At 35.8% G+C, this 26,804-nt stretch overlaps 1 protein-coding gene across 1 annotated transcript in view; it reads right to left on the minus strand.

Annotated features, from left to right (window-relative positions):
- FSTL5 (follistatin like 5) overlaps positions 1 to 26,804 on the minus strand; it is a 330,597-nt gene that overhangs the window by 219,757 nt on the left and 84,036 nt on the right. The window contains exon 4 of the mRNA XM_013951578.2: positions 3,092 to 3,340. Coding sequence (XP_013807032.1) covers positions 3,092 to 3,340 — 249 coding nt within the window. The remainder of the gene's footprint in view (positions 1 to 3,091; positions 3,341 to 26,804) is intronic.

Raw genomic sequence — 26,804 nt, forward strand, 5'->3', positions numbered from 1 at the left:
TGGCAGGACATCAGCCTTACTAGAGGCAGTCTATCAATGGCTAGCTCAGAAGTGTCTTGAGGAAGGAAGGAATCACATGTAAAGGGTCTGAAATCTTCCTATTCCTTCACAATATAAATGACTCTGGGTACTAGTGTCAGACTGAGAAATGCAGAAATAATACCTCCAGGATAAGCCCAAGTCACCACCTTATAATTATCCCAAGTGCTACATTATCTAAGCCATAAGGTCAACAACATGAATCTTAAATTTTATTAGACCTGAAGGAAACAATGCCTAATGTTTTCAAAATGAAGCAAATTAAAGCACTGTTGCCATCTGTGACTGCTGAATATGTCTCCATCATTCACTTCTAATCAATTCAAAATGTGACTTAACTTCATTGTGCTGTACTATACCAGTCAATGGACTGAAGTTAACAAAATTAAGAGTTAAGCTTCATAAGGCCCATGTAATGCCAAAGAACATAAAGGAAAAAAATTGCCTTGAGTCTTGCCTGCTTAACACCACCAAAGTCAACACAAGATGAAAAAGATCGGGGAGAAAGGAAAAATATTTTACACTTTAACTACAGGCATCCAGTTAAGATGCCCAGATTAGAAGATATCAGTATCTTGGTAAATAACAGAGTTTTCAGAAGGCAACTCAGAGCAATTCATTTGGATAACCTAACCACTTTCTGAAGATTGCCACTGAGTAAAGGAGAAACCTACTTTTTTAATCCAGCGCTTAATTTAGGCGCCTGAAGGGAATACCGTTGAATACGGTCATCCTTATACACTACAATACACGTGAGACTAATAAGGTGAATTTAAAACATGAAGATGAGCTCACAGAATTTCTGGCAGCATTTGTATAACATTCCTAGCTAAAGCACAGTCTCACTTTCCATTTCAATAAACTGATCTCTTACCATTTTTCCCCCCCTCCAAAAAATAAAACTATAATTTTTCCACAAACAAGCTCTGAATTTATTTATAGTGTATATTGCACACTAATGAACTGAAATTAGCTCCATAATTTTAAACATCTTTGTGTTTGTTACTGTCATTTATTGTATCAGACTGCTGCATCAGCTATGACTAAAAGTTTCTGAAGTTTGTGGGTTTTTTATTTTTTAGTCTACATAGGAAAACATAATACTTACTTTTCAAAAAAAAGCAATTGTGACTGTTCGGAGATGAGATGGAATCATCCATTTTTTTATTATTGCATGAACCATTTCTATCAGCTCCATATGCTCTAATCCTAAAATCAAATTTTAATTTTCCACTGTCTCAGAACACAGGCTACTTGCTTACAATCTGTACATTGTGATGTTATATCAGTTTTCTATTAAGTGTCTACATTTAATTTTAAATGCATTTTAAGCTTTACTATTGCTAAAAACAAACAAAAACCAACCCAACCAACCAATCCACTAAAGCTTTTGCTGCAAGTATATTCCCTAATAAAAGTTTTTTTCTTTTGAAACTATGAATGCCACTTGGTTTTATTGGTCTAGAAAACTACTCCTTAATACATATTTTGATGTGGTTGCAGAACCTAACATGTCTGTTGACAGAGGTAAAAGAAGAAAGGCACTTCACTGTGGCATTTTCCCCATCTATTCAACAGAAAACAATTGTGTAAGCATTGTAAAATAGCTTTTTCTTAAATTAAGTTCTTGAGGAATAACAAGAGGATGAAGTTTGTTTTGAATATGCATTTGTTTTACTACCAAAACTCCTCTTCATGATAAAAAGATGCATTTGTGCAAGAGTTGGGATGCTTGCATTTGACTGAAAGTCCAATTTTTCATTTTAAGAACCATTTCTAGACCTTCAGTTCAGTGAAAAATTAAAGTTTGAGAATTTTAACAGTTGTTCTATTTGAACAACTTTATGCCATAATACAATCAACAAAATATCTTGAAAATTCTGATTAAAAATCACAAACTCTTTAGGCTTTCCTTTTATATTAATTTTCATTTAAATTGGTATATTCAGCTTAAATGAAGCATTCCCAACAAAGGTGAATTTCATTGAATAGAAATGGTTTTAGTAGTAGCAATTTTAGTAGTTAGTAAACTATGTAGTCTAGTTCAGTAGTCTTACTAGACTTGTTCCTGTCCTGTGGTGTTTTTATATAATATTCAAGCAAATTGTTGACCTACTGAGTAAGTAGTTCAGGTTTGCTATTATGGAGAACGCAAGTATGTTCACAACATATGAGAGTGTTAACAGAAACAAGACATTCATTAAAAAGAGTATAAATTACTTTGACCCCTGAGTAGACTCATTAAAAATGGCCTGATTTAAAGACAGATTTTCCTCAAAGCCATCTGTCTGTTTTAACCAGTAAAAAAAATTACAAATCTGTGGTAGTAGTCAAACATGTTTAATCAAGGTCTGTATTGGCAGAGTTCCCGAAACCTAGAAGGTGTGCACTTGCAATTGTTGATATCTTCAGTTTGATAAACTGCTTAACGTAAGGCACATCTCTCAGTATTTGGGCTAGCATCTCAGCATTAGTAGATTAAAAATTGGCTAAACCTGCATGCTACGGTAAATATATAAGTGAACTCTTCACTGCCCTGTAAGCAAGACCCATCTAGCCATGAACAAGCTACTAGTCTATCAATAATTCCTCAACTTCAACACCAAATACAAGCACAGGGCCTGCAGCTTTACCGAACCCCACCAAAATCCTAAATTCTGTTTTTCTATTATTTAAAAAAAAAAAAAAAAAAAAAAAAAAAAAAAAAAAAGAGAGAGAGAGAGAGAGAGAGAGAGACCGACCTTCTTTGGATCTTGGCTTTGCAAATACTTTCACATGAACATGGGCACCAGCTACATTTGTTAGACAGACTGCAGTGGATTGGTCCCAAAGAAACATTTACCTTATTCAGGTTAAAAAGGCTGTTTGCAGAGAACATTGAGTACAAATGGGGGGGGAGGGGGGGAGACATCTCTGGAGTAAGATACTTGTCATAACAACTTTAAGTCATTAAATTTACTATACACTCAGTGCAGCCTCTATAGAGCTTTAATTGAACTGCTTGAAAACATACCTGATAAAAGTATACCAGATCTTCTTCAGCCACCCTTACCTTTGAAGAAGCAGTCTTCATTGTGTACAATGGTGACCTTTCGCTTTTTCAGGCAGGCAGCCCTGTGCACTTCACAATGGTTTTCGTAGTATTCACCATCAGAACCACACACAGGCTTGTGATGTGGCTTGCAATGCTCCATGCATAGACATTCAGCTTGGCCAGTCTCCCCATTCACAACGCAGTGTCTGCCCAGACCACAGTACTTATTTTCACATGATCCAGTATGGCCATCTTGACTCATATACCCTGCAGAAAAAAAATGTCGAAAGACTGTCAAATGGTATGTAAAGCATCTGACAAAGTAAAATAATATACGAAATCCCAGCCAAAGGCTTTATTTTTAAGCAGAAATAGGTACTCTAAGACTATGTTAATATTTACAAGTCCTTGTAGTAAGAACTGTCTTATGAACTTAATGAATTGGGAAAACGCAATGAGAAAAATAATAATTCTATAATACATGAAATAAATTGTACCATAAGTATCATAACAGATAATGTTACTCTGTTAAACTGATTCAATTTTACCAACACAGTATTTTCTGTGTGTGTGCTTGTTCTTTAAGTATTTAGAAGACAGACTTCTTGCTCTAAAGTAGAAGTAATTATTGGTGACACTTAGCATCTACTCTGCAGGTGGGTTTAAAAAAAAGTTCTAGAACATGAAACAATGGAGAACAGAAATGAGTAAATGTGAAATGAGATATAGAGCATTATAACTAAGTAAAATTCTACCAAAACCAGACAGGTTTCTTACAGAAGCAGGTTTACTTGAATACAAAAATACGAGTGTTGGCAATTTTAGAAATACAAACATTATACTGGAGTGACAGGATATGGAGTGAAACGACATAGTGTAACACAGTGCAACAAAAGAAAAGATAAGGATGTTAATAGCATTATACCTTTGCTTCAGTAAGTACACTGTGACCATAAGGATCTATTTACAATAATTTTACATTCTGGTACTTTCAAATCTGTTATTTCAAGAAACTGGGGACCAGGGCAGGTAAAGGAGTGGGAGAAATCTACCAGTCCTGGCCACAGTCCTGTTGGTGATAAACAAGTCTACATACAGCTTATAGCAAGAGTTTACACTGGAAGGGAAAAATACAACCAACCAAGTTAACTATCTGTACAGCTGTGGATCCTTGTTCCTCCCTCTACCTCCCCCACAATGAAACTCAGTACATCCCAGGCTAACCTGAAATATCGTATTTGTAGGTGTGGAATCTAAAATACTAAGCAAGCATGATTTCAGAATCAAGGAATGAAAAATGATTCTGGCGTTTTTCTTTACTGAATTAGATGCATACACAAGACAAAGTAAAAGGCAATAAAAAGAAGTGGTGAAACTTCAGAGTAGTTTTTAAAAGAGTCATCATATGGTAAGAGGCTCAGTTCTGGCTAATGTTTTTCCCTGCCTGCTTCTATACCTTTTTAACCCCTTCTGCCACTCCCAAAAAAAGGTCAAGAAACCCTCACCCACTTACCATTTCTCTCTCTCTCTCCATTATGTTTCTCATCTTTCCACATCCTCATTCTCTTTGAATGTTTTTACTTCCCATTTGTTGCCCTCTTTTTCACTAGTCGGGTATCCTATCACACTCATCTATTCTGCCAGATGATCCTTTTCTGCTACATTTTAAGATCGCCTAGTTATACTCTGCCCCAGTATTTTATCATCTGTTCCCCTTTTCACCTGAATATTGGATTCTCAGTCTCAGTAACATATACTACTAAATTTACGTAATAAGCATGAAAATATTTTCAAGCCCAGGCATCAAAATAGTATCATCTGCTAACAGCCTACAAAGATAAGTAAAGAAGACAATGTGAGAAAGGAGGGCTTTAAGGAAATTTTAATATAGGAACTCAATTTTTTTCTTTTTTAATGAAAGTACACTATTTATCATCAATGCAATAAGGCCCTTATTATCTGCTTCTTTATCTCTATTGAATATTTAAATTAAATAATGCACAAGAGTTCCACCCTGTTTTAACAGGCCTTGCAAGGGGACATGAAACAGCTTTTCCCTCAGAAGAAGTAAATAATGATCTGGATGTATTCATTTTGCTTTTAGAAATTGAATTAAATTTGCAATAAAAAAAATCACTTTAATCACTCAGTTCTTTAAGAAAAAAACAGAACCACAGAAAAAACCCTTAAGGAAGACTAGGGCTATTCAACTACTTCTGCATCTCTGTCCAGAAACATTGTTCAGTGAGAGATAACGCGCTTCTGATCTAGACACTCACCGCTCCGGGTGGAGAACTAATGCTGCCTGGGCAGGGAACCAAGTACATTCAGAATGCATTGACCTGCAGGTATAACTGTATACTACAATTGATCATGCCTGTACAATAGGTCTATTATATTTTAGTTATCTTAGAAGTCCTGAACAAAACATAAAAGCCTTTGTAAAGACAAGTACAGTTTTGTACATCAAGTAGGTCTTGCAGAGAGCATCAATTATGTGAAAACAGCACATACAGTGAATATCACAAATCCAAAATAAGAATCTGTATTGTAGAAGTGAGCAATTCAGATTAGAATTAGATTAGAAAACTGGCCATTTTCCAGGAATTAATGACATGGTCTATATCACATGCAAATATACAGATTCCAGGTAGGTTTGGCACAATTAAATAAAGTGTAATTAACATACATTAGATCCAAAAGGGTAGTTTATAACCTACTTAACTAACGCATAGCATAGTTCAGCCTGAGATCAAACAGATTTAGTCTGATTATCATGACTAGGTATACCTTCAGTTGTTGTTAGATGCTAAATTAACTGTAAGTAAGAGCAACATTCAGTAACAACACATGATTTACTCTTCATAAAGAGCATTTCATAATAAATCATACTATTGTTAAATATACAGAGAGAGAAGTTAGTCACATTAAGGTTACTACACTATTCCATGTAATAGAATGATGCGTTGTCTAGAATTTAGATAAGATAGACACACACACACAAGCTGATAGGCAAGAATAACTCAAACCAAATTAGAACTGGATCAAGGTGTCTTAACAGTGTGGAAAGAAAAACTGAACTTTGTGGTGGCAAGCAGAAGACATTTCAGGGAACAGGGAATGGCAGAAGAGCAGGACTGACATACAAGTGCACGGTGGCAAGGGTCTAGTGTCTCTAGTGGTCTTTCAGTGAGACAAATGGGATTTGAATAATGAACGGAGCTTTAAGGAGGCTAGAGTAGAGGCAAAAGAGTTGCTTTGTTCCTGCTGGCCACATCTCCCCACTTTCTTCTGCTCCTAGAACATGGAAATGGATTGTCTACATTAGTTTACCAAACCCATCTCTCCGCTTTCAACACCATCTGTGCTGCTGCCATGTAAAATAGGAAAATAATGGAAAGGTAAGGTAACATTCTTCTGTGAGCAGGAATAATGCGAGAAACAGAAAAAGGACAGTGAATGGGATAAAAAGCCACAAGGACTGGGATTTGCCACTGCTTCCATCAGCAGGTGGTGTTGGAGCTGTAACTGCAGCTGGTGATAAAGATCACCTTTTACAGTAATTGCTGCTTGGCTTTTCAACCTCTCCTGACCTAGTTCCTATTCCGCTTCTACAGCGGAGGAGGATTGTGCAGGCAGGAAATACAAATCAGCTATTTGGACAACTTGCATCACCTAAAATATAAGAATAGTGATAGTGGATCAGATCTGAAATCCATTTCGCCCAGTATCCTGCCGCTGACTGTTGTCAGTAGCAGATCTCTAGGTAAAAAGGAAAAAATAAGTATACAGTAATATTTCCTTAGTACATCCTCAGTTTCCATCTCAGCTGCCATAGATGTAGTCACTCTTTTGTCAGGGAAAGAGGGTAAAATGAAAAACAGAACTGCTAATTGCAATATTTCAATTATGTAGGTGGTTTGATACCATAATTGCATAAAAAAAGAAGTATTAAATAACAAGAAGCATCTCCAAACATGGGAATAGACACAACCCTTTAGAGTTGCCTCATTTTAGCCTCTTGCTGTTCATTCCTAACTTCCAGAACAAACAAGAAATTTGATCCCCAAATCTTATAAATTCCTACTACTCTTCTTTCTTGCAATACTCTCCTAGTCCTCACAGCCAAGCTGAACAATACTTGACTGTCCCACAACAAGAGAAAAAGTGGGAAGAAACAAATGGTCATGAGTAATTTCGTAGTATTCAATTGATTTTCTTCAGTGAAGAGTATACATGTAAATACCACGACTTGACACACTTGTTCCTTCTATTCATTGAGAATCTAGGGGTTCCCCCCCGCCCCTTCAATTCAATGGCAGAAGTAAATTCTTGTCACTTTTTCCTTGTTAAGCCTACAGAACTATTAGACCTAAGACAATACTACTTTCATTCTTCGCTTTCTTGTATACTATAAATCCCACTGTTTTCTGCAGACAAACCTACTACATAAAGCAAGTTACCACAAAATTTGGCTCTCATATGACAAACCCTTTTGCTGTACTATTTTATAATAATTGGAGCACAAAGTTAAGAGGTCTGTGTATTTACCCCAGAAATAGTATCTGACATACCTATATTACAGTAATGCTTTATACACATGGATGAAAAAGACTAGGCCAGGTTGGTATTAGTGAGTAAAATTTTCAAAGGCTTTAGACTGACTTGGAACCTGCAAACCCAATTCAAAATAAGTTTTCTATAAGCTTTTGAGAGTCTTACTCCTTGTGCCAATGTATCATCACACATAGGCATATATGTAGGCAACAAACATTAACTGATTGAAAACTCATGTAAACCCAAGTTTCTTTTACTACCACCAACCCCCAAATAAAGTTAAGCCTTTCAATGTCTGAGAGTACTTTATGGAACAGGTCACGCATACACATTACAAAATTCCCTCAAAGCAAAAGAATTATTGTAGTTTGAGGCCAAAGTCTATAAATCATTACTACTTCTGCTTTCTGAAGTGGAAGATAAGATCTCATACTGACAACTGTTCTGAATTATTGGGGGATGTGGGGTGACTCAACAATGTTGATATTACAGTGGAAACAGAAACTGATTTGAGACTTCACTCAAGGCTTCATTTTAGTACTATAATTGAATCTGGTGCCCGAATGCAAAACAGATACTTTCAGATGAAGGAGAATGCTTTGCATAATACATATCAATATTTATAATACTGGTCTATGTCAGAGTGTAACGATTGTGTACATCAATAAATATACAAGCTTGTCTTAATGTAAAATTGTATTACTTTGTTATAAAATGTTTTATAACTGTCTTGATTTTATACTGTTAACTATTCCAATACAATACACATTTGTATGTAACATTGCATGCTTAACTCTTTCTGTTGAGGTCAATAGTAACATTCCTCTTGACTTCAGTACAGATAAGGTTCTTCAGTTACAGTCTTTACCTGAAGTTCAGCTATTATTGAATGCCTTCAGCATATTTACCAAGTGCAGCAGTTGTTTTGTGTTGTTTTTAATTTAAGAACTTATAGATCTTCTAACGCCTTTCATGAAAAGGAGTGGCTATGCAGCGTTTCAAGTGAAAGTGTTTTACAGTACATACTTAAGAGAAACAGTTTAAGCATTCATTCTCAAAAAGCCCACCAAGTAGTGGTTACCAGAACATTCATAGCAGAAAAGGAATACCTTCAAATCAGGCAATGTTCAATGTTCATAAACATAACTTCAACATAAATCTGAACAAAAAAAAAATGCACCAGATTCCGCAAATGTAAACAAACCAATAGATACTAAATAGATAGTGAAATAAAAATAAATGGATTTAAGCACAACTAAAAATATTTTTGAAAAGGCTAGTGACACATAAACCTAAGAACTGTAATACACTGGCACAGATTACATACCACATTCTTAGATTTTTCTTTCATTTAAATAGTGCGGTAGTAAGGGCCGTGAATTAATAATATTTCCAGAAGGGAAAGAAATTAGCACAAAGTACTATTTGTAAATACTACCAAGTCAAGTTTTTCCACAGTTATTTGTGTTACTCCTTAAATTTGGGGGGAAATATACATGCAAGGTAGGGACAACCAGACTTCTAATTCGCAGAAGAATAAGCAATTGAAATAAAGGAGATACCAGATGTTTTGGAAAGCCTTAGTAAGGGGCATTTATTAGCTATGGATAAAAACACCAACATTTTGTTGTCAAAGCAATAATTCTAATCTAGGAATAGAGTGTCTTCTTATCTGGAAATACAGCAACAGGGATCCTCTCATTATCATACAATAAATCATCTTTTAAGCCCATATGGATTGTGACTCACAGCCCATATGTGAAACACCTGACTATTCCAGTAACTCTCAGGAAATCTCCACTATTGCTTTCCCTATCTGGAATTATCATCTGTGAATCTGTACTGTTGACAAAGTGATAATGGAAGTTTGGGGGCAGGGGGAGATGACTTTTTAATGCTAGTGTAGATAAATCTCGTGGTCCAACATTGGTTAGGATACAGCACCCATTCAGAACAACTCCCATTCTTGCTTGAAAAGAAAAAAAAAAGAAGAAAAAGAAAAAATCATTTAAACACACACTTTTCTGAAGGCAACTCTTCTATCTAAACATTTTGATTCAGACAGTAGGCTAATCTCGGATGAACCTGGTTCCTGTATCTGGGCTCCTGTATTGGATTCAGTGGTGTCCAGCAATAGGACACGTGGCAACGGGCACAAACTGAAACACAGGCAGTTCTGTCTGAACATGAGGAAAAACTTCTTTCCTGTGAGGATGACAGAGCACTGGAACACGTTGCCCAGAGAGGCTGAGCAGTCTCCTTCCTTGGAGCTATTCAAAAGCCGTCTGGGCATGATCCTGTACAACATCCTCTAGGTGACCCAGCTTGACCAGGGGAGTTGGACTAGATGATCTCCAGAGGTCCCTCCCAACCTCAACCATTCTGTGATTCCTGTATTTCTTTTCAGTAATTTAGTAGAGAAAATTTACAGCTCAACATATTTAATGCTAAGAAAGACTGAGAACAAGTACATCAAGGAGAAAAATAATCTACTCATGAATGCTAATCTTCTTACAGCATTTTAATTGATATTGCATATGGGAAAATAGGCAAGTCACTTTTGCCAAATGGCACAAACACAGCTATAGCAAAGTATGTATCTGCATTAGCTAAGCTAGTACACTCCGCATTTTCAGCATAAAAAGTATTTTATCTATGCATTCTTAGATGGTCTATAGCACTACGGAAAACAAAATGCCTTTTGTTCAATTTGAAAGTGCATGTTAATAGGTCAGGATACATTTAAATGATCATAGCCATAAGTGTAAAAAAAGTCACATTTGAAGAAGTGTCATGAAAAATATATTATACCTAGGACAACCAAAACAGTCATCATACAATTTTCAGATTCTCTTGAAACTGAACTCTAAAGAGACACAAAATGAAATAATAAATAAAGCAAAAAGGGCTTTTATTTAAAAAAATTGGAGAAAGTGAAAATTTTATGCTTTTCTTTTAAAACAAATTATAATAAATATGATTTCAAGCTGTCACTTAGGATTCCTCACATGTGTTTCTTAGCTACAAGGACAGTTCAACAGTGTTGAGAAAGAGCTGAGAAAGTTTTAGGTCATGTTTGCATCATTTACACCTGGGAATTATATAGTTGTCTTAGTGTGCAAAAGAATCATAGAAATACTCACTTTTCCTTCTAAAGTAATCAGTTTAGAAAAACATTGCATGTGGAACCTTTGGAAATTTATGAGAATGTGAATCACCACATTCTCCAGTTTGCCCGAGGTTGGAAGGCACAAAGCCTTTTTATATGTTGATTGCTCACTCCAGGCTCATCCATCTGCCTGGGAAATAACAGAACGCAAACTCAGACTTATTTCTTCCCTAATAACATGGTTTGCATTCATGGCTTCTATCATAACTTACAGCACTATCTATATGACATTTAAAATAATGTGGCAGCTATGCTGGAAGACAAGATATGGAATACTTTGAGTAAAAATAACTGATGCTGATTTTTAGGGTCAGTCCCCCCCATTTTTTTTTAAACTGATTTTACAGATTCTGTCAGTGTCAGTCCCAGCTCTACAGCTGTGTTTTTGTTCATTATATTATCTGTGTACGGCCAAATCAAGACTGTAGTCCTCATGCTAGTAAATGCTCCATGTAGCCTTAAGCATCACACAAAACACAAACATGGGGGGAAGGGGGGGCAAGACTGATGACCACTGACCCAATCTTACTGGATTTAATCAAGGCATTAACACTGAGCATGGCCTCAGCAGTGAGTATCTGCTTATAAATATTTTAGAAACTCTAGAATTCTTTTCTTTTTCTAAGCTGTAGTACTTCAACAGAAGTTTTTACACAAATTTGGAGATCACTAGCAAGAACAGCATGTAATTACATGCACCGACCAAGGGACTAAACCTGCATTACCCCATGTTCCAGCACTCTTGGTATAAAAACTTAAGTAATTTGGATTTTTTTTTTTAATTTTAGTTAGGAATATTTGGGGAGGGGAAGAAAAGTTAAAAATGAGTGGCTAATTTTAGAGTAAGTGAAAATTATAAATAATTTGACCATAACAACATGACTAACTGCACATATTTTGATAAACTAAAGAGATGGAATATATATAGATAACAGGAAAATTTAAAGTCCTCTAAATGTCTTATTATAGTGCCATACCATAACACATGCATGGATATTAAACTGTAGCATGTTTTTTTTGCAAATCAGACCTCATGGGAGGGGGCGGGGGGAGAAAGGAGGGGGAGATGGGGGGGGAGTTCTCTTAACTTAAGACAGTGGAGGCAGGGGGGGAAGGAGGAATAAATCAATAATTTTTTTGGTTCAGCTTGTGAACCTAAATTTTAATAGATAGTACAATTTTAACTACTGAATGCTAAATTATCTGAATTCCAAACACTAACCAGCTTAGTCAAGCTTTCAGACAGCATACTAGGAACTTCCATTTCAGGCTTTTCAGACTTTTTGGGGGAGAGGCGAGGGAGGAAGAGGTAGATCCCTCCAGGTTATGATCACGCAGGGGAAGACAAAAAAAAAAATCCCATTCATGGATTTGGATGCAAAGTAATTTTTAACTAATGCATGTCTTCCATAGATAATGTACAAACACATAAGCATTTCTTCCAAATGCGTACAGGGACAGAAAATATTAGTTTGTGCTCCATTTTTATTCATATTTATTTATTTGCAACTGACATTCTTAACTATTCTAGAGCAGTCTCAATTTAAATAATCTTTCTTACCACAAGCTACTTCACAAAATGAAGCTTATAAAAGTAGGAGGAAATACACCACCAGAGCTCCAAAATTCACCTTTGAAACCTGAACATTTAAAGAGTCAGCCTGAATAATAACATAATCTCTCATTCTTCTCAAAGTAAAATGCCATTGAGTTCTATTTCATCATTTTTTTAATGTGTCTAGATGCTTAAGTTTAAGCACAAGAAAAAAATAAATCATTTGTGTCCACCACATCCCAAAGTTTTTTCTACAAGCAGTAGTGGTGTCAGTAGAAGGACTCAAAAGGAGTGGGGACCTATGGCAAGAAATCACAGCTGAGAAAAGTTATTTAGACAGTAGCATTTTGTCCCTGCTGCTAACACTTAACAATTAAAAAAAATAATAATCCAGAGTTACAATAGTCAGGTCCAAAGCTCATTCCTCTTGATAGAGCAAAAAGCCACCTTTTTCCTCTAATTAAATTTTGCAAAGGAGAAATGAATTAGATTTGTCATGTCACATGCATGCAGAAACCAAGCTCAGGGAAGACAGGACAACTCTAGAATTGTATAGTCTTTGACAGCAAGTAAAATGGTTATAGTAGCAATTGAAGGACAGTCATAGAGAGAATTTGAATAAAATGATTAGTGAAAAAGTACCCAGATAAGTGACAATGGAGCCTGTTCACAAGAACCTAGCAAGTTGCCTCCCAAGAAGTAATTAATTAAGACAAGAGATTGCTATGGCAGGCAGCAGAAGTTCGGAGGTGTTCTTATCGCTGCCAGGGCAGTAACAAAGACCTGACGTGGAAAAGAGAAGGCACAAACTCCTCTCTCTCTTCTCTGTTCTGCTGGGGGAGGGGGGGGGGAGGACACACAAGAAAAACCCCAACTGATTTGAGTAGAAGCTATAGTCAGAGGCATTGGGCAGGAGCCCATCTCAGTTATGTCAGGCCAAATGCAAGATGAAGATTTTTTTCTGAGAGTAGGAGTTCAACTGAGCAAGCTTCATAAACAAAGCTGAGGCACTCTGCTGCCCTGTAGTGTTAAGGTAAATGTAATGAGATAGGATCTAGAAGAACTTTAAAGATTACCAAAATATAGGGGCATTAATACGCTACATCACTCTAGCTAGCCACACCAAAATGCTTGCACATACATTGAGTTATGCAAATAAATGAACACAGTGTGAGGGACAGTTTTAAACCACAGTTTAGGATTCAAAATATGGAGTTCAATATAATAATTGCACAGAGATAAAACAATGAAAGGCTTACTAAAATAAGTATTTTATATTATGTAATGGTTTAAAATCTGCAGAATCAGACCTCTTTAAAAGTTTAAGGGGCAGAAATAAACTTTTGGTAGGATATCATTCTTCCTCCCAGGAGGTTTTCAACACTAGAAATGTAAACTAGTTTTGAAGAAGACCAAACGAGACTGAGCTAGTCCTACTGCCATACCAGGGAAGACTCCTCGTAATAGTTCTCCGGAGTAATGCCTTATAGCACGTTGTTTTCAACAATACACCCCTTGTAACTGCAATATCAAGGTCTTTCATGCTGAGGAGAAAGCAGCTAAAGAAACTTAAACAACCATACAAATTCACAGAAATAAATTGGATTTTGATGCAGAATTACATCACGAATTTCCTAATCTGTTCTTCACTCACTGTTTTCTGCGACCACCCTACTAGCCAAGAAACAAGATACTCTGTGCCTGCTTTTGAGTTACAGACCACATGCGTTGGTCAGTCATCTGCTGCTACAGCAAATATGGTGGCAAAGGAGTTTTGCTGGCCCTAGCTACCATTTAAAGCTTTCTTTGATGTTTCTCAGAGAGACCAGCAAAACTGAAATTTGTACTGGCAGCATTGGGGGGGGGGGGGGCAAAGACAAGCTGGGAGAAAAAGGAGAGGGGATCAAAAATGTTTCACGGGTGTGTGTTTGGGACAAGGATCTGTTTTCTCCCCTTCTGCTTCTGGGCAAGTAGGAAAAGGGAGTGAGGGAAGAGCCTGTCCCTGCCATAGGCAAGGCAGGGATCAAGTACGGGGGAAGCTCTCAGCAAGTAGTGCCTGCTGCTGCTGCTGCTGGTGGCATCCACCACCTGCACCCACAGCACTGTCAGCTCACATCCCCCAGCCCCACTCCCACCTGTAGGGATGACAGTGAGTTGCAACTATGGCTGATCATCAGTTTTCTCTGCCCTGGTTTCTTTCACCATCAGTCAAGTACTTTACACAACTGCTTATTTTGCCTATGCCTACAATCAACTTTGGTCTGTCTCCTTTACTCCACACTCCCCCCCCCCCAAAGAAAAAAAAAACTTTTTAGGGCTTCAAATACTTCAACTTGTACCTTCCTAAAATTTGCCTGAAATATTCTGGTGGACTCAGTATTATTGTGGAAGGAATGACTAACAGAAATAGACATAGACACCACGATTACACATCTTTCTTTCCTCTGAAAGCCAGGCTTGCCTCATGTGTTCAAATAAAGTAGCTTTCTTACTCTCCTGAAAAGGTAGATTAGGAACAAAAAGGGGAGGAAAACCCACACTAAGAAAAGAAGGAAAAAACAGAAAACCACAGTGAGTACAATAAGAAGAAAAGTCCTGTAAGATTCAAGACAAGAAGACTTCTAAGTGTTGCATGCATCACTATTAACCTGAAATACCGAAAACGCCCAGAGGAGGTGTTGGTCAAGAACAGTCAACTTGGCAGCTGCTCCCATCTGAACCCTTCTCTCTCTTACCAGCGCTTCACTGCTGTCTCAAGCAAGCTTCACAGGAATCTGCTTCCTCAGAAAAAGAGGAAAATCAGATCATACCTCCTCAGCTTGAACCAAAGAGGAGACAGGGGTGCAAATCACCACATAAGAAAAAGAGGTTAAAAGTGCAACCCCAACTGGCCATACATAGATAAAATCATCTCCTTATTCATCAGAAGTCTTTCCCAGCTCCTAGCAGCTCTGCCTTTACCCACTCCTCCCTGCTCCTGTTGGCAGACACCCGCCCGGGCTTCATACACCCCCGCGGGGGCCCCCGCACACCTGCCTGCTCCGTGCTGACGGGCTCCAGCATCCACCCGGGGACTGCATTCACCTGTGTCAGGACTCCCCAGCTCCTCAGAGGCACCTGCAGGCAGTTTCCCCCCCGCAGGGCAGAAGGCTGAGCAGCCCCAGCCTCTCTTTCTGCTGTTGCCAGGAGTTTCAGTGGATTCTTCCCTCTATAAGCTTCCTCACCTGCCCTTTAGGGCCATTAAGCATCTGCCGCTGATTTCAGAGCATAAAACAAGGGCTGTAACAACTGTACTGTGCAGCCCTTTCTCCAGGGCAGTGCCCCTGTTAGATTTCTGCCAGAAATGAAGGCTGTGCTGCCCCCAGAGCGCCACATGGCAATACTCTGGCCCTGCGCCCAGGGCACAGGCAGCAGGGTGCTTGCAGGCAACCTCATACCCTGGGGGTCTGTGGCTTCCCTTGGCCTCAACGACTGAGCTCACTGGGGCTGTTCACATGCTCGTGGGGACTAAAGAAGTCTGTCACTGCCAGGAGGCAAGCTTCTGGCACTATGCTAAGCCTCATAAAAATCCCCTTCACTGGTCATTCTCCTCTCATTTGGGCATTAAATTGAGTAAATTCATCTGTGAGCTCAAGACATGCTACTTGCTTTGTAGAGAAGTGGAAAGCATATGCGGGCCTGAAACAAACAGCTGAACAGATCTGGAATAAGACCACTGCTGGGCCTATACGTAAATATAGACTGATGTCCTTCAGGCAGTTTCAAGCCAGCAATTTACTATGTTTAAACAAATCCTTAGTTGTATCTAACATTAACTATGTTTTTATTTCTCATATATTATCTTGTCTTGCAAAAAAAATTATTATTCAGTTATGTCAAACCAGAGGCAAACAATGTACTCTCCGAAACAAAGTGAGAAGTGGCACATTTGTCTCACCACAGTTACACGAACCAGTATTCAAATGGCTGATTGCTTTTCAATAGCAGCACAGCAGGCAATCCTATGTTCTGCCAACTGTGTTAGCCAATGTCACCAAGTAATAGCAGGAAATGTGCATCACAATTACTGCAGTTTTGAAAAGGTCATAGTTTGAACAACCTTTCACACATTTTAACATTTATTTGAAATAAAACTTGCTGAAAATCCCAAAGGCTTGGCTTAGCCTTCAGTCAGACAAAACAGCCTGAGTATTGTTCATTTGCTATTTAAAAAAAGAAACTGGTTAGCTTTAGAGGCATTGATCAAATGAAGCAAAACTCTCAGTTAAATTATTGACTGGAATTTCCCTTTTACTGAGGGCTTAGTTAGAAATCAGTAAAGCTGTTAGGATTTGGCCTCAAGAACTAAGGTAATAACTACAGTCTCACCCAGGATATTAACTGCTCCTATATGTTAACTTTTCATACCAAGAATAGATTTGCCAATTTTGGATTAATACTATGTACTTAAAAGACTATTGTTTCCTCCATAGGCATATGTGACTTTCACTGGGATTAAATACACTCATGTTTCAAACAACGTTATAAACAGAAATTTTAACTTATCCTCTGACTAAGTAGCAGGCGCCAAACAGATCATTCAACTATACATGGTACAAATTAGCATACCATAATGCAGATGTAATACAATTCTGATGTATGACTTATTCAATTGCTGGAATATTTCTGCTGCTAAACCACAAGTTTTATAAGTCTGGTATTCTTTGTTAGAAATAGTTCATTACAGAATCAAGGTTTTTTATTCTTTCTGTTCTGTAATAAATAGTCAAAGCAAGTTAAAGTCAAAATACAAGGGTCCTATCTCCAACATGGTGGAAAATCAAGATTTATAAGGAAGCACTTATATATGAGAAAGCATTTAACTTTCGACAGAAAGAGCAATTCCAGTCAGATATTTCAACTGTCATATTTTTTGGTAATAGCTAATACAACTTCTGATTCAGTGACAATTTGTCCTTTCTGTAAAAATGGAAAAAATATTATTTTTTGTTGGATAGTACTAGAAATGGATAAAAGTCCCTAGCTTTGCTACATGTGAATTAAGCTAGGCCTATAGTAATAGACAATCATTAAGCATTTCTGAAATACCAGCTGCAGAATTAAATGTGCAAAAACTTAAAGTGCAGATAGTATTGTTTTAAACTACTGTTCAAGAGAGTACTGGCTACAAGAACATCACCGCTGATTCATACTTGCCACACCTCTATTTCAGGTGCTGCATTTTTTCCCATCTTAAAAAAAGAGAGAGATTAAACTGCCACAGTAAGCACAAATACTAAATCACTTTCAATTGTTTCAGTGTTCTAGTTACTATAGTGCAGAAACTTTGCAAATATATTCTTTGTGTATGGAATTTCCTAAAGAAAGTTTAATTCTTATATGCATAAATAAAGTTAACTTTATATATCCTTTTTATATAGATAGATTATATATCCTAATTTCTTAAGAGATTTGAAGTAATTTATGGAGTGAGACACACACATATATGAATTCACTTTTTATAACTGGAGAAATAAACATTGCCATGGGAGCAAGCATTTTGGGCAACCAGAAGCAAGGTGATTAAATTTCTTTTGTATTATTCTAACCTGAAATTTACTGCAGGTCAACAACTCCTGTTTATATTTGACAACTTGAGTTATTAATTGCAACAGAAATAGACATTTTATTACAAGTCCTTTTCAAGTTACAACTACTTTGTAAATAAATTGTTGCAATTGTTTTTATCACAATTAATTTATTTAAATGACTGAAATTACAATGCAGAATATTTTTTTGTCTATGTTTAAGGGCTACCAGCTTATCTTTGAATTTACAACAGTTTGAAATCTGGCAAAGAAATCTAACTGAGATCTGTGTGACTTGAATAATTATTTTAAATTTACCGGAATGACCCAGTAAACTTGCTTAAGTTTTCCAAAGCCAGTTATACCTTTACATTATATTTTTATGCTCACACGCAGAGAGTAACTGAAAACAGTATTATTTTCTTTTGATTACATTAAAAGGTAACATTCATATAACACTATGAACATTTTCTCTCATGGCAGAACCTATTTTAACTGCCTGCTTTCATTCTAAGAGCAAATGAAGAAGTGGTACAATACTAAGTTTTAGGAAAAATGAAGAAGATACAAATAGGTATAGAAAAGGCTATGTACTTCTTTTAAATCAGTTTAATTCATATATTGCCATAGTTACTCTGAAAAATTTAGGATATCAGTGTACTTACAATCATGTTGGATAGCACAAACTCTCTTTTAAATGTGTCTTTAAACCCATTCATTATTTTATACAGAATTTAATCTGCACCATTTCTTGAATGTCCAACCAAAGCTAAATGGCAGCTTAATTAGTATTGTTACTCATGTACATATTCAAAAAGGAATTTCACAGAATTCTGATGGTGTTACAGTTTCTAGAAAATAGAAAAATAATGGCTAATGTATTTCTGTGTGTAAAGCTCTCTGGAGCTCACATAAATATTTCTTGAAAAATAAATGGAAAACCTATTACCTAGTAAGAATGTTATTTATTTCCTTTATATCTGCTGTTAATTTTCCACATAAATGTGATAGCCAGTGTAAAGAATATTCCTAAATATATATGATTTTTTCCCACATATCTTATCAGACTGGTGTGATTCCATCCAAGTATGTACTCTGTGCCAATGTACAAGAGTTTAACTCAATTTATTTCTTCCCCCACTCTCTGTTCTCTCTTCCCCCCAAAAAATTATTTTTTCCAGCCCATCTTGAAGGAGCATTTTGAGAGGACACCCATCTTGACAATAAGATACCACTGATGGAAGTGTCACAGATTAACTCAACAAGCAAAAATTTCTGTAACACGATCAAGTCAAACTGATTTTTTCAGAGATACATGGAGATCCCATAAATTGTTATCTACACTCTATAGCAAAACAGGCTACTGAAGATTTTCATGGCAGTGAGGCCAGCTGAAATTGATAGAAGGTGTCTGCCTGTGGCTTGAACCCACTTACTGATAAGCGATCAGGTTAATTATCACCCTAAATTACACAAATCTCTTTCTGCAATACTTGCAGAACTCTTTTAATATTGTTGATGGAAATTATGAAGGCTACTGAGCAGGTAAAGTCTGAGAGACATATTTAGATACTCTAAAATGTTAATTATATCCTAAAAATTTTGTATTAAATTGTTGAAGATAGAGCTACATTGAGAAGTGTAAAGAAGAGTGTACAATAGCATAAAGACTGCATATAAGCAGAAATATTGTTCTCCAAAATAATATTATAGTTAATGTATATAACACAGGAAGGTGTAGAAAAAGATTATTGTCAAATTCACATTGTTAGAGAAACATCGGGAAATTAAAATGTGTGACTAAAATCAATTTATTTTTTTAAATCCCAAATTTGGCAGATAATGTAATGATTTTGATCTGTTGAAGCTGTCAGTCCTGTAATACTCATTTGATGAGTGGATAAGATGCAGAAAATTTTGATCAAGTAATTTATTCTGATTTTGGGTTTCACACATTTTCAACTGCTGTGAGAAAGTTATTGTGAGGTGAATTTGGAGCAATAACTCTATCTCAGTAAGAGGCTGGCATATTTCCCCAAACTATCTTATTCTCATAAGCTTCTATTTTTTCCATTAAAACAAAAATGGAAAGCTTTCTTTTTTAAGAAATAATTTGTTCTAATGCTTCATACACCATAAATCTAAAGTCGCATTTTTGAAGATGTAATTCAAACCTTACTGCTATTGCAGCCTTCGCAGTGATCTGTGGTCCCAAAATCAAAACCCAAAGAATGTGCAAAACCTGCAAAATAGTACTCAGACTATCCTAGGTCTAGAGAACTTATCACAGTTATGTAGACATCTTAGATTGACTTGATGGATGATGGGTCATCAGTGATGGCTCATCAGTGGCCACATAGAATATGAATTTCTTCATCTGCTTAGTATCGCAATCACTCTGAGGTCCTTCCCAACACAGAAGGCAGCATAATTCTACCTTTCATCTAACTCGTGTGTGGGAATTAAATAGTTATTTATGTAATGTATGTCTGGGAGACAATGATCAATTTTAGGTCTTTTCCCCTAGATTTTTTTTTTTTTTAATCTGATGAACTGATTAGTTTAGACTCTTCTGGAAATCAACACCAGAATGATCAACACCAGAATGATTTTGTTCTGGACTGTTGGTTTTTTTCCTTCTCCTCGAAGATAATCCTTATCTAGGAAGAGACTGGTTGGTCTGCTCAAGGCAACTCTGCCTGCTATGAGCACTGCTATGAATCTATGACTTAAAAGCAATATTTTAAATACCCCCCCTGCAAAACTGCAGGAGTTTGCCAGGTATGAGAATAGTTCATAAGTTCATGTTCTTATTGTGTTTCCTTAGCAACTAGGTACAAATGAAATATCCCCAGAGGCAGAAGCTGCATTTTCTGTCTTTGGTAGCCCTTTCTGTTTGTCTGTGCTGATCTTGTTTTGATCTTAAGTAATCAGAATCAGACATTCAACAATGTCAACAGCTTGAGATCTTGTAAAATTAACACTCTCTCTTTTCACCATGTACTATCTTAGTTCATAAGTCTAAAAACCATTAAACAAAAAAATCAAAACCAAACAAAGGAAAAAACACTTTCTGGGGAAAAAATCTTCCAAACAGTTTCTTCCCAGGTAAAATACTTGATAAAACTAAAAATGAATTATATTTGAAATTGTTTGACATCCTAATTTTTTAAGTTTTAAATGTTTTATCTGTTTTCCCACTGAGTATTCAAGAAGTTAAACATATTCAAGTTGGCTCTCATTACTGATCTAGCCACTAATGGCCTGACACTAATACTAATGATGTAATATTAAACAAGACTACAGTTAACAGGTACAGTGACTCTCTATAGTCAACACTGTCTTTGTACTTACTGCATGCAAATCTCAACTTTTATATGCCCATTTATAAAAAAAAAAAAAACTTTATGCTGCTAGAAGACTACTTTTACAAAACAACGGCAACTAGAAGAAAATAACTGCATATGTAGTGTTATGCAGACTATTCAAATTGCATGCAAAAAACGAAGACATGAAATCAGAATATTCACAATGGTTGAGCAAAGCGTTAAGAGCACCATCTGAAGTTGTGGTAATACTATCTTGATTCCTGCAGCTAACACAGAAAGCATACCAAGTGATAATGATTAAACTTGGCAGACTTTCAAGGTTTGAGGTTTGTTTGTTTGTTTTTCCTGAAATGGACTATTTATCATTTTAGTTTAGCATTTGCTTAACTTCAGGATTGTAAGAATGAGAAGTCAAGCTGTGTTGTGTGTGCCTCAATCAATTTCTGTTTACTGAAGTCAAGGAAATAACATTTTAGAATATAGACCCTGAATTTAATCAGACATTAACAGATATAGCTCATGAGTGATAATTCCTAGATCATTAGATCTACACTGATATGAAAGTGGAGTAAATGAGCTATGTTCTTTATTGAATTCATGAATGCTGAATAAAATAAAATATTCATAGACAGCCAAGTTCATATTGAACTAAAAAAGAAAAAACAAATGTCAAAACATATATCTAGTGATTTCTCTAATGCTATGCTTATTTTTAATAGTATTTTTTAATAAAAAGGAAAAATCTATCTTGACAGTTTCTCAGCACTTAATGGTTTTGATTGTAAAATAATTTGCAATTTTTCATGGTGGTATTTAACTCAGACCCTTTTTAAGACAAAATACCCCACAAATAAAAACAGCAGATGAACAAAGTATTCCCCCCCCCCAATTCAGTTCAGTTCAGTTCCTAGAATCTTATGATTATCAACAAGGACACATACTCCTATTACTTCCTTCTCAACACAGCTTCAAGATCATTTTGATTACCTTAGCTTTGTTTGCTTCATTCCAATTTGTGACCGGGAGGAAAAAGTTTCCCTGGAATTTAGGCTGCTTAGGGGTAAGCATCAGCTTGAAAAAACAGTCAGTAAAATGCTTTGAAAATAGATTTGTCATGGCTGAACTTGAATTTGATGGAAGATACAGAAATAGAAAAAAAAAAAGAGAGTGAAAAGGAATAAGAAAGAAAAAGAACGACACTCTAATAAAGAGGATCTTAAGCATGTGAATATGGTTCCTAATTTCACTTCTAAGGAATTACTCAAAACACGGCTATAGTAGTAGTAAAAACATCTGTTTTCTTCTCTTTATTTGGTGTAGTCAAAACATTTAGGGAAAAAAATATGTCTCTGTTATGATCTCAGGATGTGTTAATAATGTATATGTCCATCATTATGTGCTTTCAATACCAATTTAGTTGAGATGTTTTTCAGTGGTAAGATTATCCTATTTATATGAAGTACCATTCCATTGTTAATAATTCACACAAAAAAGGGGAAAAAATGAAGCCAGAACCCATAACGATTCATACAAATATTTTTTACCTTCTCTAATCTGAAGCATTTATCCATCAGAGTTGTGCCACTATGAAACTCCAGTTTGTGATGTTCAAAGGGAGACTTAATTAAGTATTCAGGGATCATAAGGAAAATAATTTGGCTTCAGATTACTCTAAGAAAAGGAAGGAACTAACTAATAAGGGAACTACAGAACAAAATAAAACACATAAGCCTTGTATTGAACTACAGGCTTTATCCTCTTCAGTAACAAAAGAAAAATTCAGTTTTCCAGTGTAAAGCAATATAACGATGTGTGTTGCTTTATTTCTTCTTCACAAGAGCCTTATTTTGCACACTTATGTTTTTTCCCTGTCCCATCTTTCTTAATATTTTCCCAGAGAATCCAATTTTGCATTAATTCAGTCAGGTGTAAATTCTGGGCCTTGAATAGCCTAAGCTTCTACTCCAGGTAGGAAAAAAAAAAAAGAGACTTGGAAATAGCAGTAGAAATTGATTATTGAGATTATGAATTTTTGTCAGCAAGATGAATTCCCTCAAGCATGGCAGCTGTTAAAAAAAATAGTGACAAGGAGTGGAATGTGAGGAAACACTATCATTTCTGCTTTCTGCACTCCCCATAGAATCAGAGGAATATCAGAAAATAAAAAGTTATCTAAAGAAACTCTGTGTTTATTAGTCTGTTATTTTGTTGAACCATTCTGAAACCATCTAATTGAAAATGTGCTTTCCTAAATAACAGTCAATGAAGAAACAAAGAAGAAAAGCTAACCGTTAAAGGTGTGTGAAGAAATAGAAGATAAATAGAAAGACTATAAACCCTGAGATGAAGTGGAAAACAGTAGAAGATCCACAGCCCCAAAGCCCAGATGATTATAAGTTTTAAATAAAACTGTGAAATGAAAGGAAATCTACTCTAAAATGAAATCTACTCTTAAAAAGATAGTGTTGCTTGCATAAAATAATGCATAATTCATCTTATATAAGGCCTCACAAAATCACCTCAAATAGCATTAAACAAAGAAATATATTGTATTTCTAGTGCTGACACAATCTTTCAAAAATAAGTACAATATAATCCAAGGTTAAACTGAACAATGAAAGGGAACTGAACAATGCATTTTACGAATAAGTCCAAAAATATATATCATCTGTGTAACATTATATAGCTTTGTATTAGTGTGTATACATACATTAGTGTGTATATATATACACACATATGCACATATTAATATGTATATGTATCTAGCTATTTTATAAACTGTGAGTTGCAAGCTATTACACAACTAAATTTAATATAATATTGGTATATACTACTATATGCTGAGTATAAAAAATACAGTAATGCATATAATTCTGAAAAAGGGAAAGCAACAAAGGAAAGTAAAATGTGAGGTGAAATGGAGCTGTTATTGTCAACTAATTGTGAAGGACTGTATAATATAATTTATATAGCTTGTGAAAGGTTACCTGCATTCTCCTCTGTGTTTTAAAGGAAGGAGGTGTTCTCCTGAAATTTACTTTCTTTGATTGCTTTTCCTAATCCTACTATCCTTTCTGGAAAGTAAAATGAAAATACAGCAGAGTGAAAAATGTTGAGTTTTGTTTGGTTGGTTGGTTTTTGGTTGTCTGGTTGGGTGGTTTTGGTTGTTTTTTCCAGAAAAAACTGCTTTCTTGCTGTGGCTCTCAGCCTTCTGGATAGCTCAAAATTACTATAGTGGCTCCTTATGGGGAAATAAGGTGTTCCAGTCAGGCATTTCCTGTTCTCTTTCCAGAAAAGCTTCTTTTCTTTTTATGACCTTCCCCTTTGTGCCAATGAGAGAGAAAGGAAACATCCCTCTTCCTCAAACTTCCCTACAATTCACAAACACATACATCCTTTTGTTAGCTAGCCATAACTTGCTTAATGTGAAAATCTTTGATAGGCAGCTTTGTTATCTTGTGTTTGTTCCTCCTTCTTGCATTTCTCATTGTGTAATAATGTAATGACCGTTATTATGTGATGCTGAAAGTCGTGAAAGCAAGCCATTCTTCTGTTTTGGTCTGCCTAGGCCAATCCTTGTGACTTAGTGTCTCTCTAACAATGTGTCATCAAATGACTTCTTTAGAATACCTTTTACACTACCACAAAATTACAGAAGAAAGGCATAGTCTGTATACATATACATAAGAACTACATAGAGGGAAAAAAGAATATATCACAACTTTCCAACTAATATGCAATGATTTTTCTATATACATTTCTTAGGAAATACACGAAGTGGGATGCATACAACATTGTTTAAAAAAAACTAGCTTCTGTTGATGGAGGACAGAAAGCAGCTTCAAGCTTCATAGAAAGCATTACTATTTATCTATACAAAACTCCATCATAAAACTGTGCATTAATGCTGTCAAGTTGCAATCTAAAATATGGTTTCTTTCTTTTTTAAGCAGTATACTTCTGAGCAGTCAAAAGTTAAACTATAAAACATCATCCAGGCCACACTGATGTTAATAGCTAACAGGTGAAGAAGAAAATATCAATCATTAAATAGTGGGCTGCCTTTTTTCCTAAAGACTTAGACAAACTGTAAAGACACAGAGCACAAAAAGGCTTTCAGTAAATTAGAGGGCAAAGTCTCCCCAAACAGGGAACCGTATTACTGACAAACTGGCACATCTAGAGGGGGAAGCCACCATTGATCATATACGCCAGTTCAAGAAGAAAAGTCAGTCAGGTGCCAAAATTCCTTCAAATACATCTCTTCCTTGTGTGAGATACCAGGACTGTGCAAAATGAGGATGTCTCAGCTACTACATATCTGCCTGCTGCAGGCCCAGACCACCTTCTTTTTACCCAGAGCCTTCAAATTGGGATCAAAAGACTGTCCCAATTAAATCATCTTTCTGAAATCAAAATATCAGGGCAGATTAACACCAATGCACTTGCAGGTATGGTATCAAGGACACTGCAAATAAATATAGTACTTCTGTCATAAATTAAATTATATAAAATCTTTTCAACTCTTGGAGCAATCAGTCTTGAGGTCCAGCACTTTTTCCTTTAATATAAAATATTTCCATATATGTAATCTAAGAAAACTAAAACAAAATTTAATGGATATTTCATCATTAGAAGAAAAAGCACAGTAACCTCTAGAGTCTTCTTGTATACAGTAGGGTCTGCTCCTCATTATAAAGGTTATTTTTTTAAGCAGTACTTGACATATTCTGATAGGATATTATTTAAAACAGAAGAGAAAAAACACCACATTTCATCAATTTTTATTCTTTGGCAAATTCTTCATGCAAACTCAATCTCTAAATATTAGTGGTTTTGGATGTTGTCTTCAAGAGGGTAACGTGTCAAAAGCTACTAGTATTTAAAGATTAAGAATAAAGTAAAAACATTGTAAATAATCTATCAGGTGTTGCTATGGGCCTAGATTCTGCCACCATGCTCCATGATACAGGGTAGCTAACCCCTTGAATGACTCTATGCACAAAAGGCGAATTTCAATGTGTTCAAATGCTCAATAAAATATGCAACTTCTCAGTGTGAAAAAAAGTCAAAGAATCTATAGAAAAAAGAGAAAAGTAAATTGAAAGGGCAGGAAGAATTTACTATGTTATTTTAAAAAGCTCAAGGATGGCTTTAATATTAAAAGCTAAGTGTTTTATTAGAGAAAGTAGACCTGTCAGGTAAATAACATGTTACTCTGCTGTAGTTGTTCTCACTGTGTGTTTGTTCAGATTCTAAGCAATCTAATCTATATAATATATGGCAAGTAGTTCCACACAACCAAAATTGAACTTGTACTGAAGAGAGATGATGTACTTGAGCAACATGAAAGAATAACCAAAACTCTGTATTTAAAAATCAAATCTTCCTGATGGGAGATTCTGGTAAAGAACAGTGGAAAAATCATTCAGACCCTCTATGCTCTTGTTATATACTTCCTAAAATCTAAAGAAAATTAACTAAAATATTAAAGAATATAGAATCCTGGTGAATAAATAACTATAAATACTATTTTCTGCTAGGGAGGACTTTA

This window comes from Apteryx mantelli, chromosome 5, assembly GCF_036417845.1.
Source record: "Apteryx mantelli isolate bAptMan1 chromosome 5, bAptMan1.hap1, whole genome shotgun sequence".
NCBI classification, from domain to species: domain Eukaryota; kingdom Metazoa; phylum Chordata; class Aves; order Apterygiformes; family Apterygidae; genus Apteryx; species Apteryx mantelli.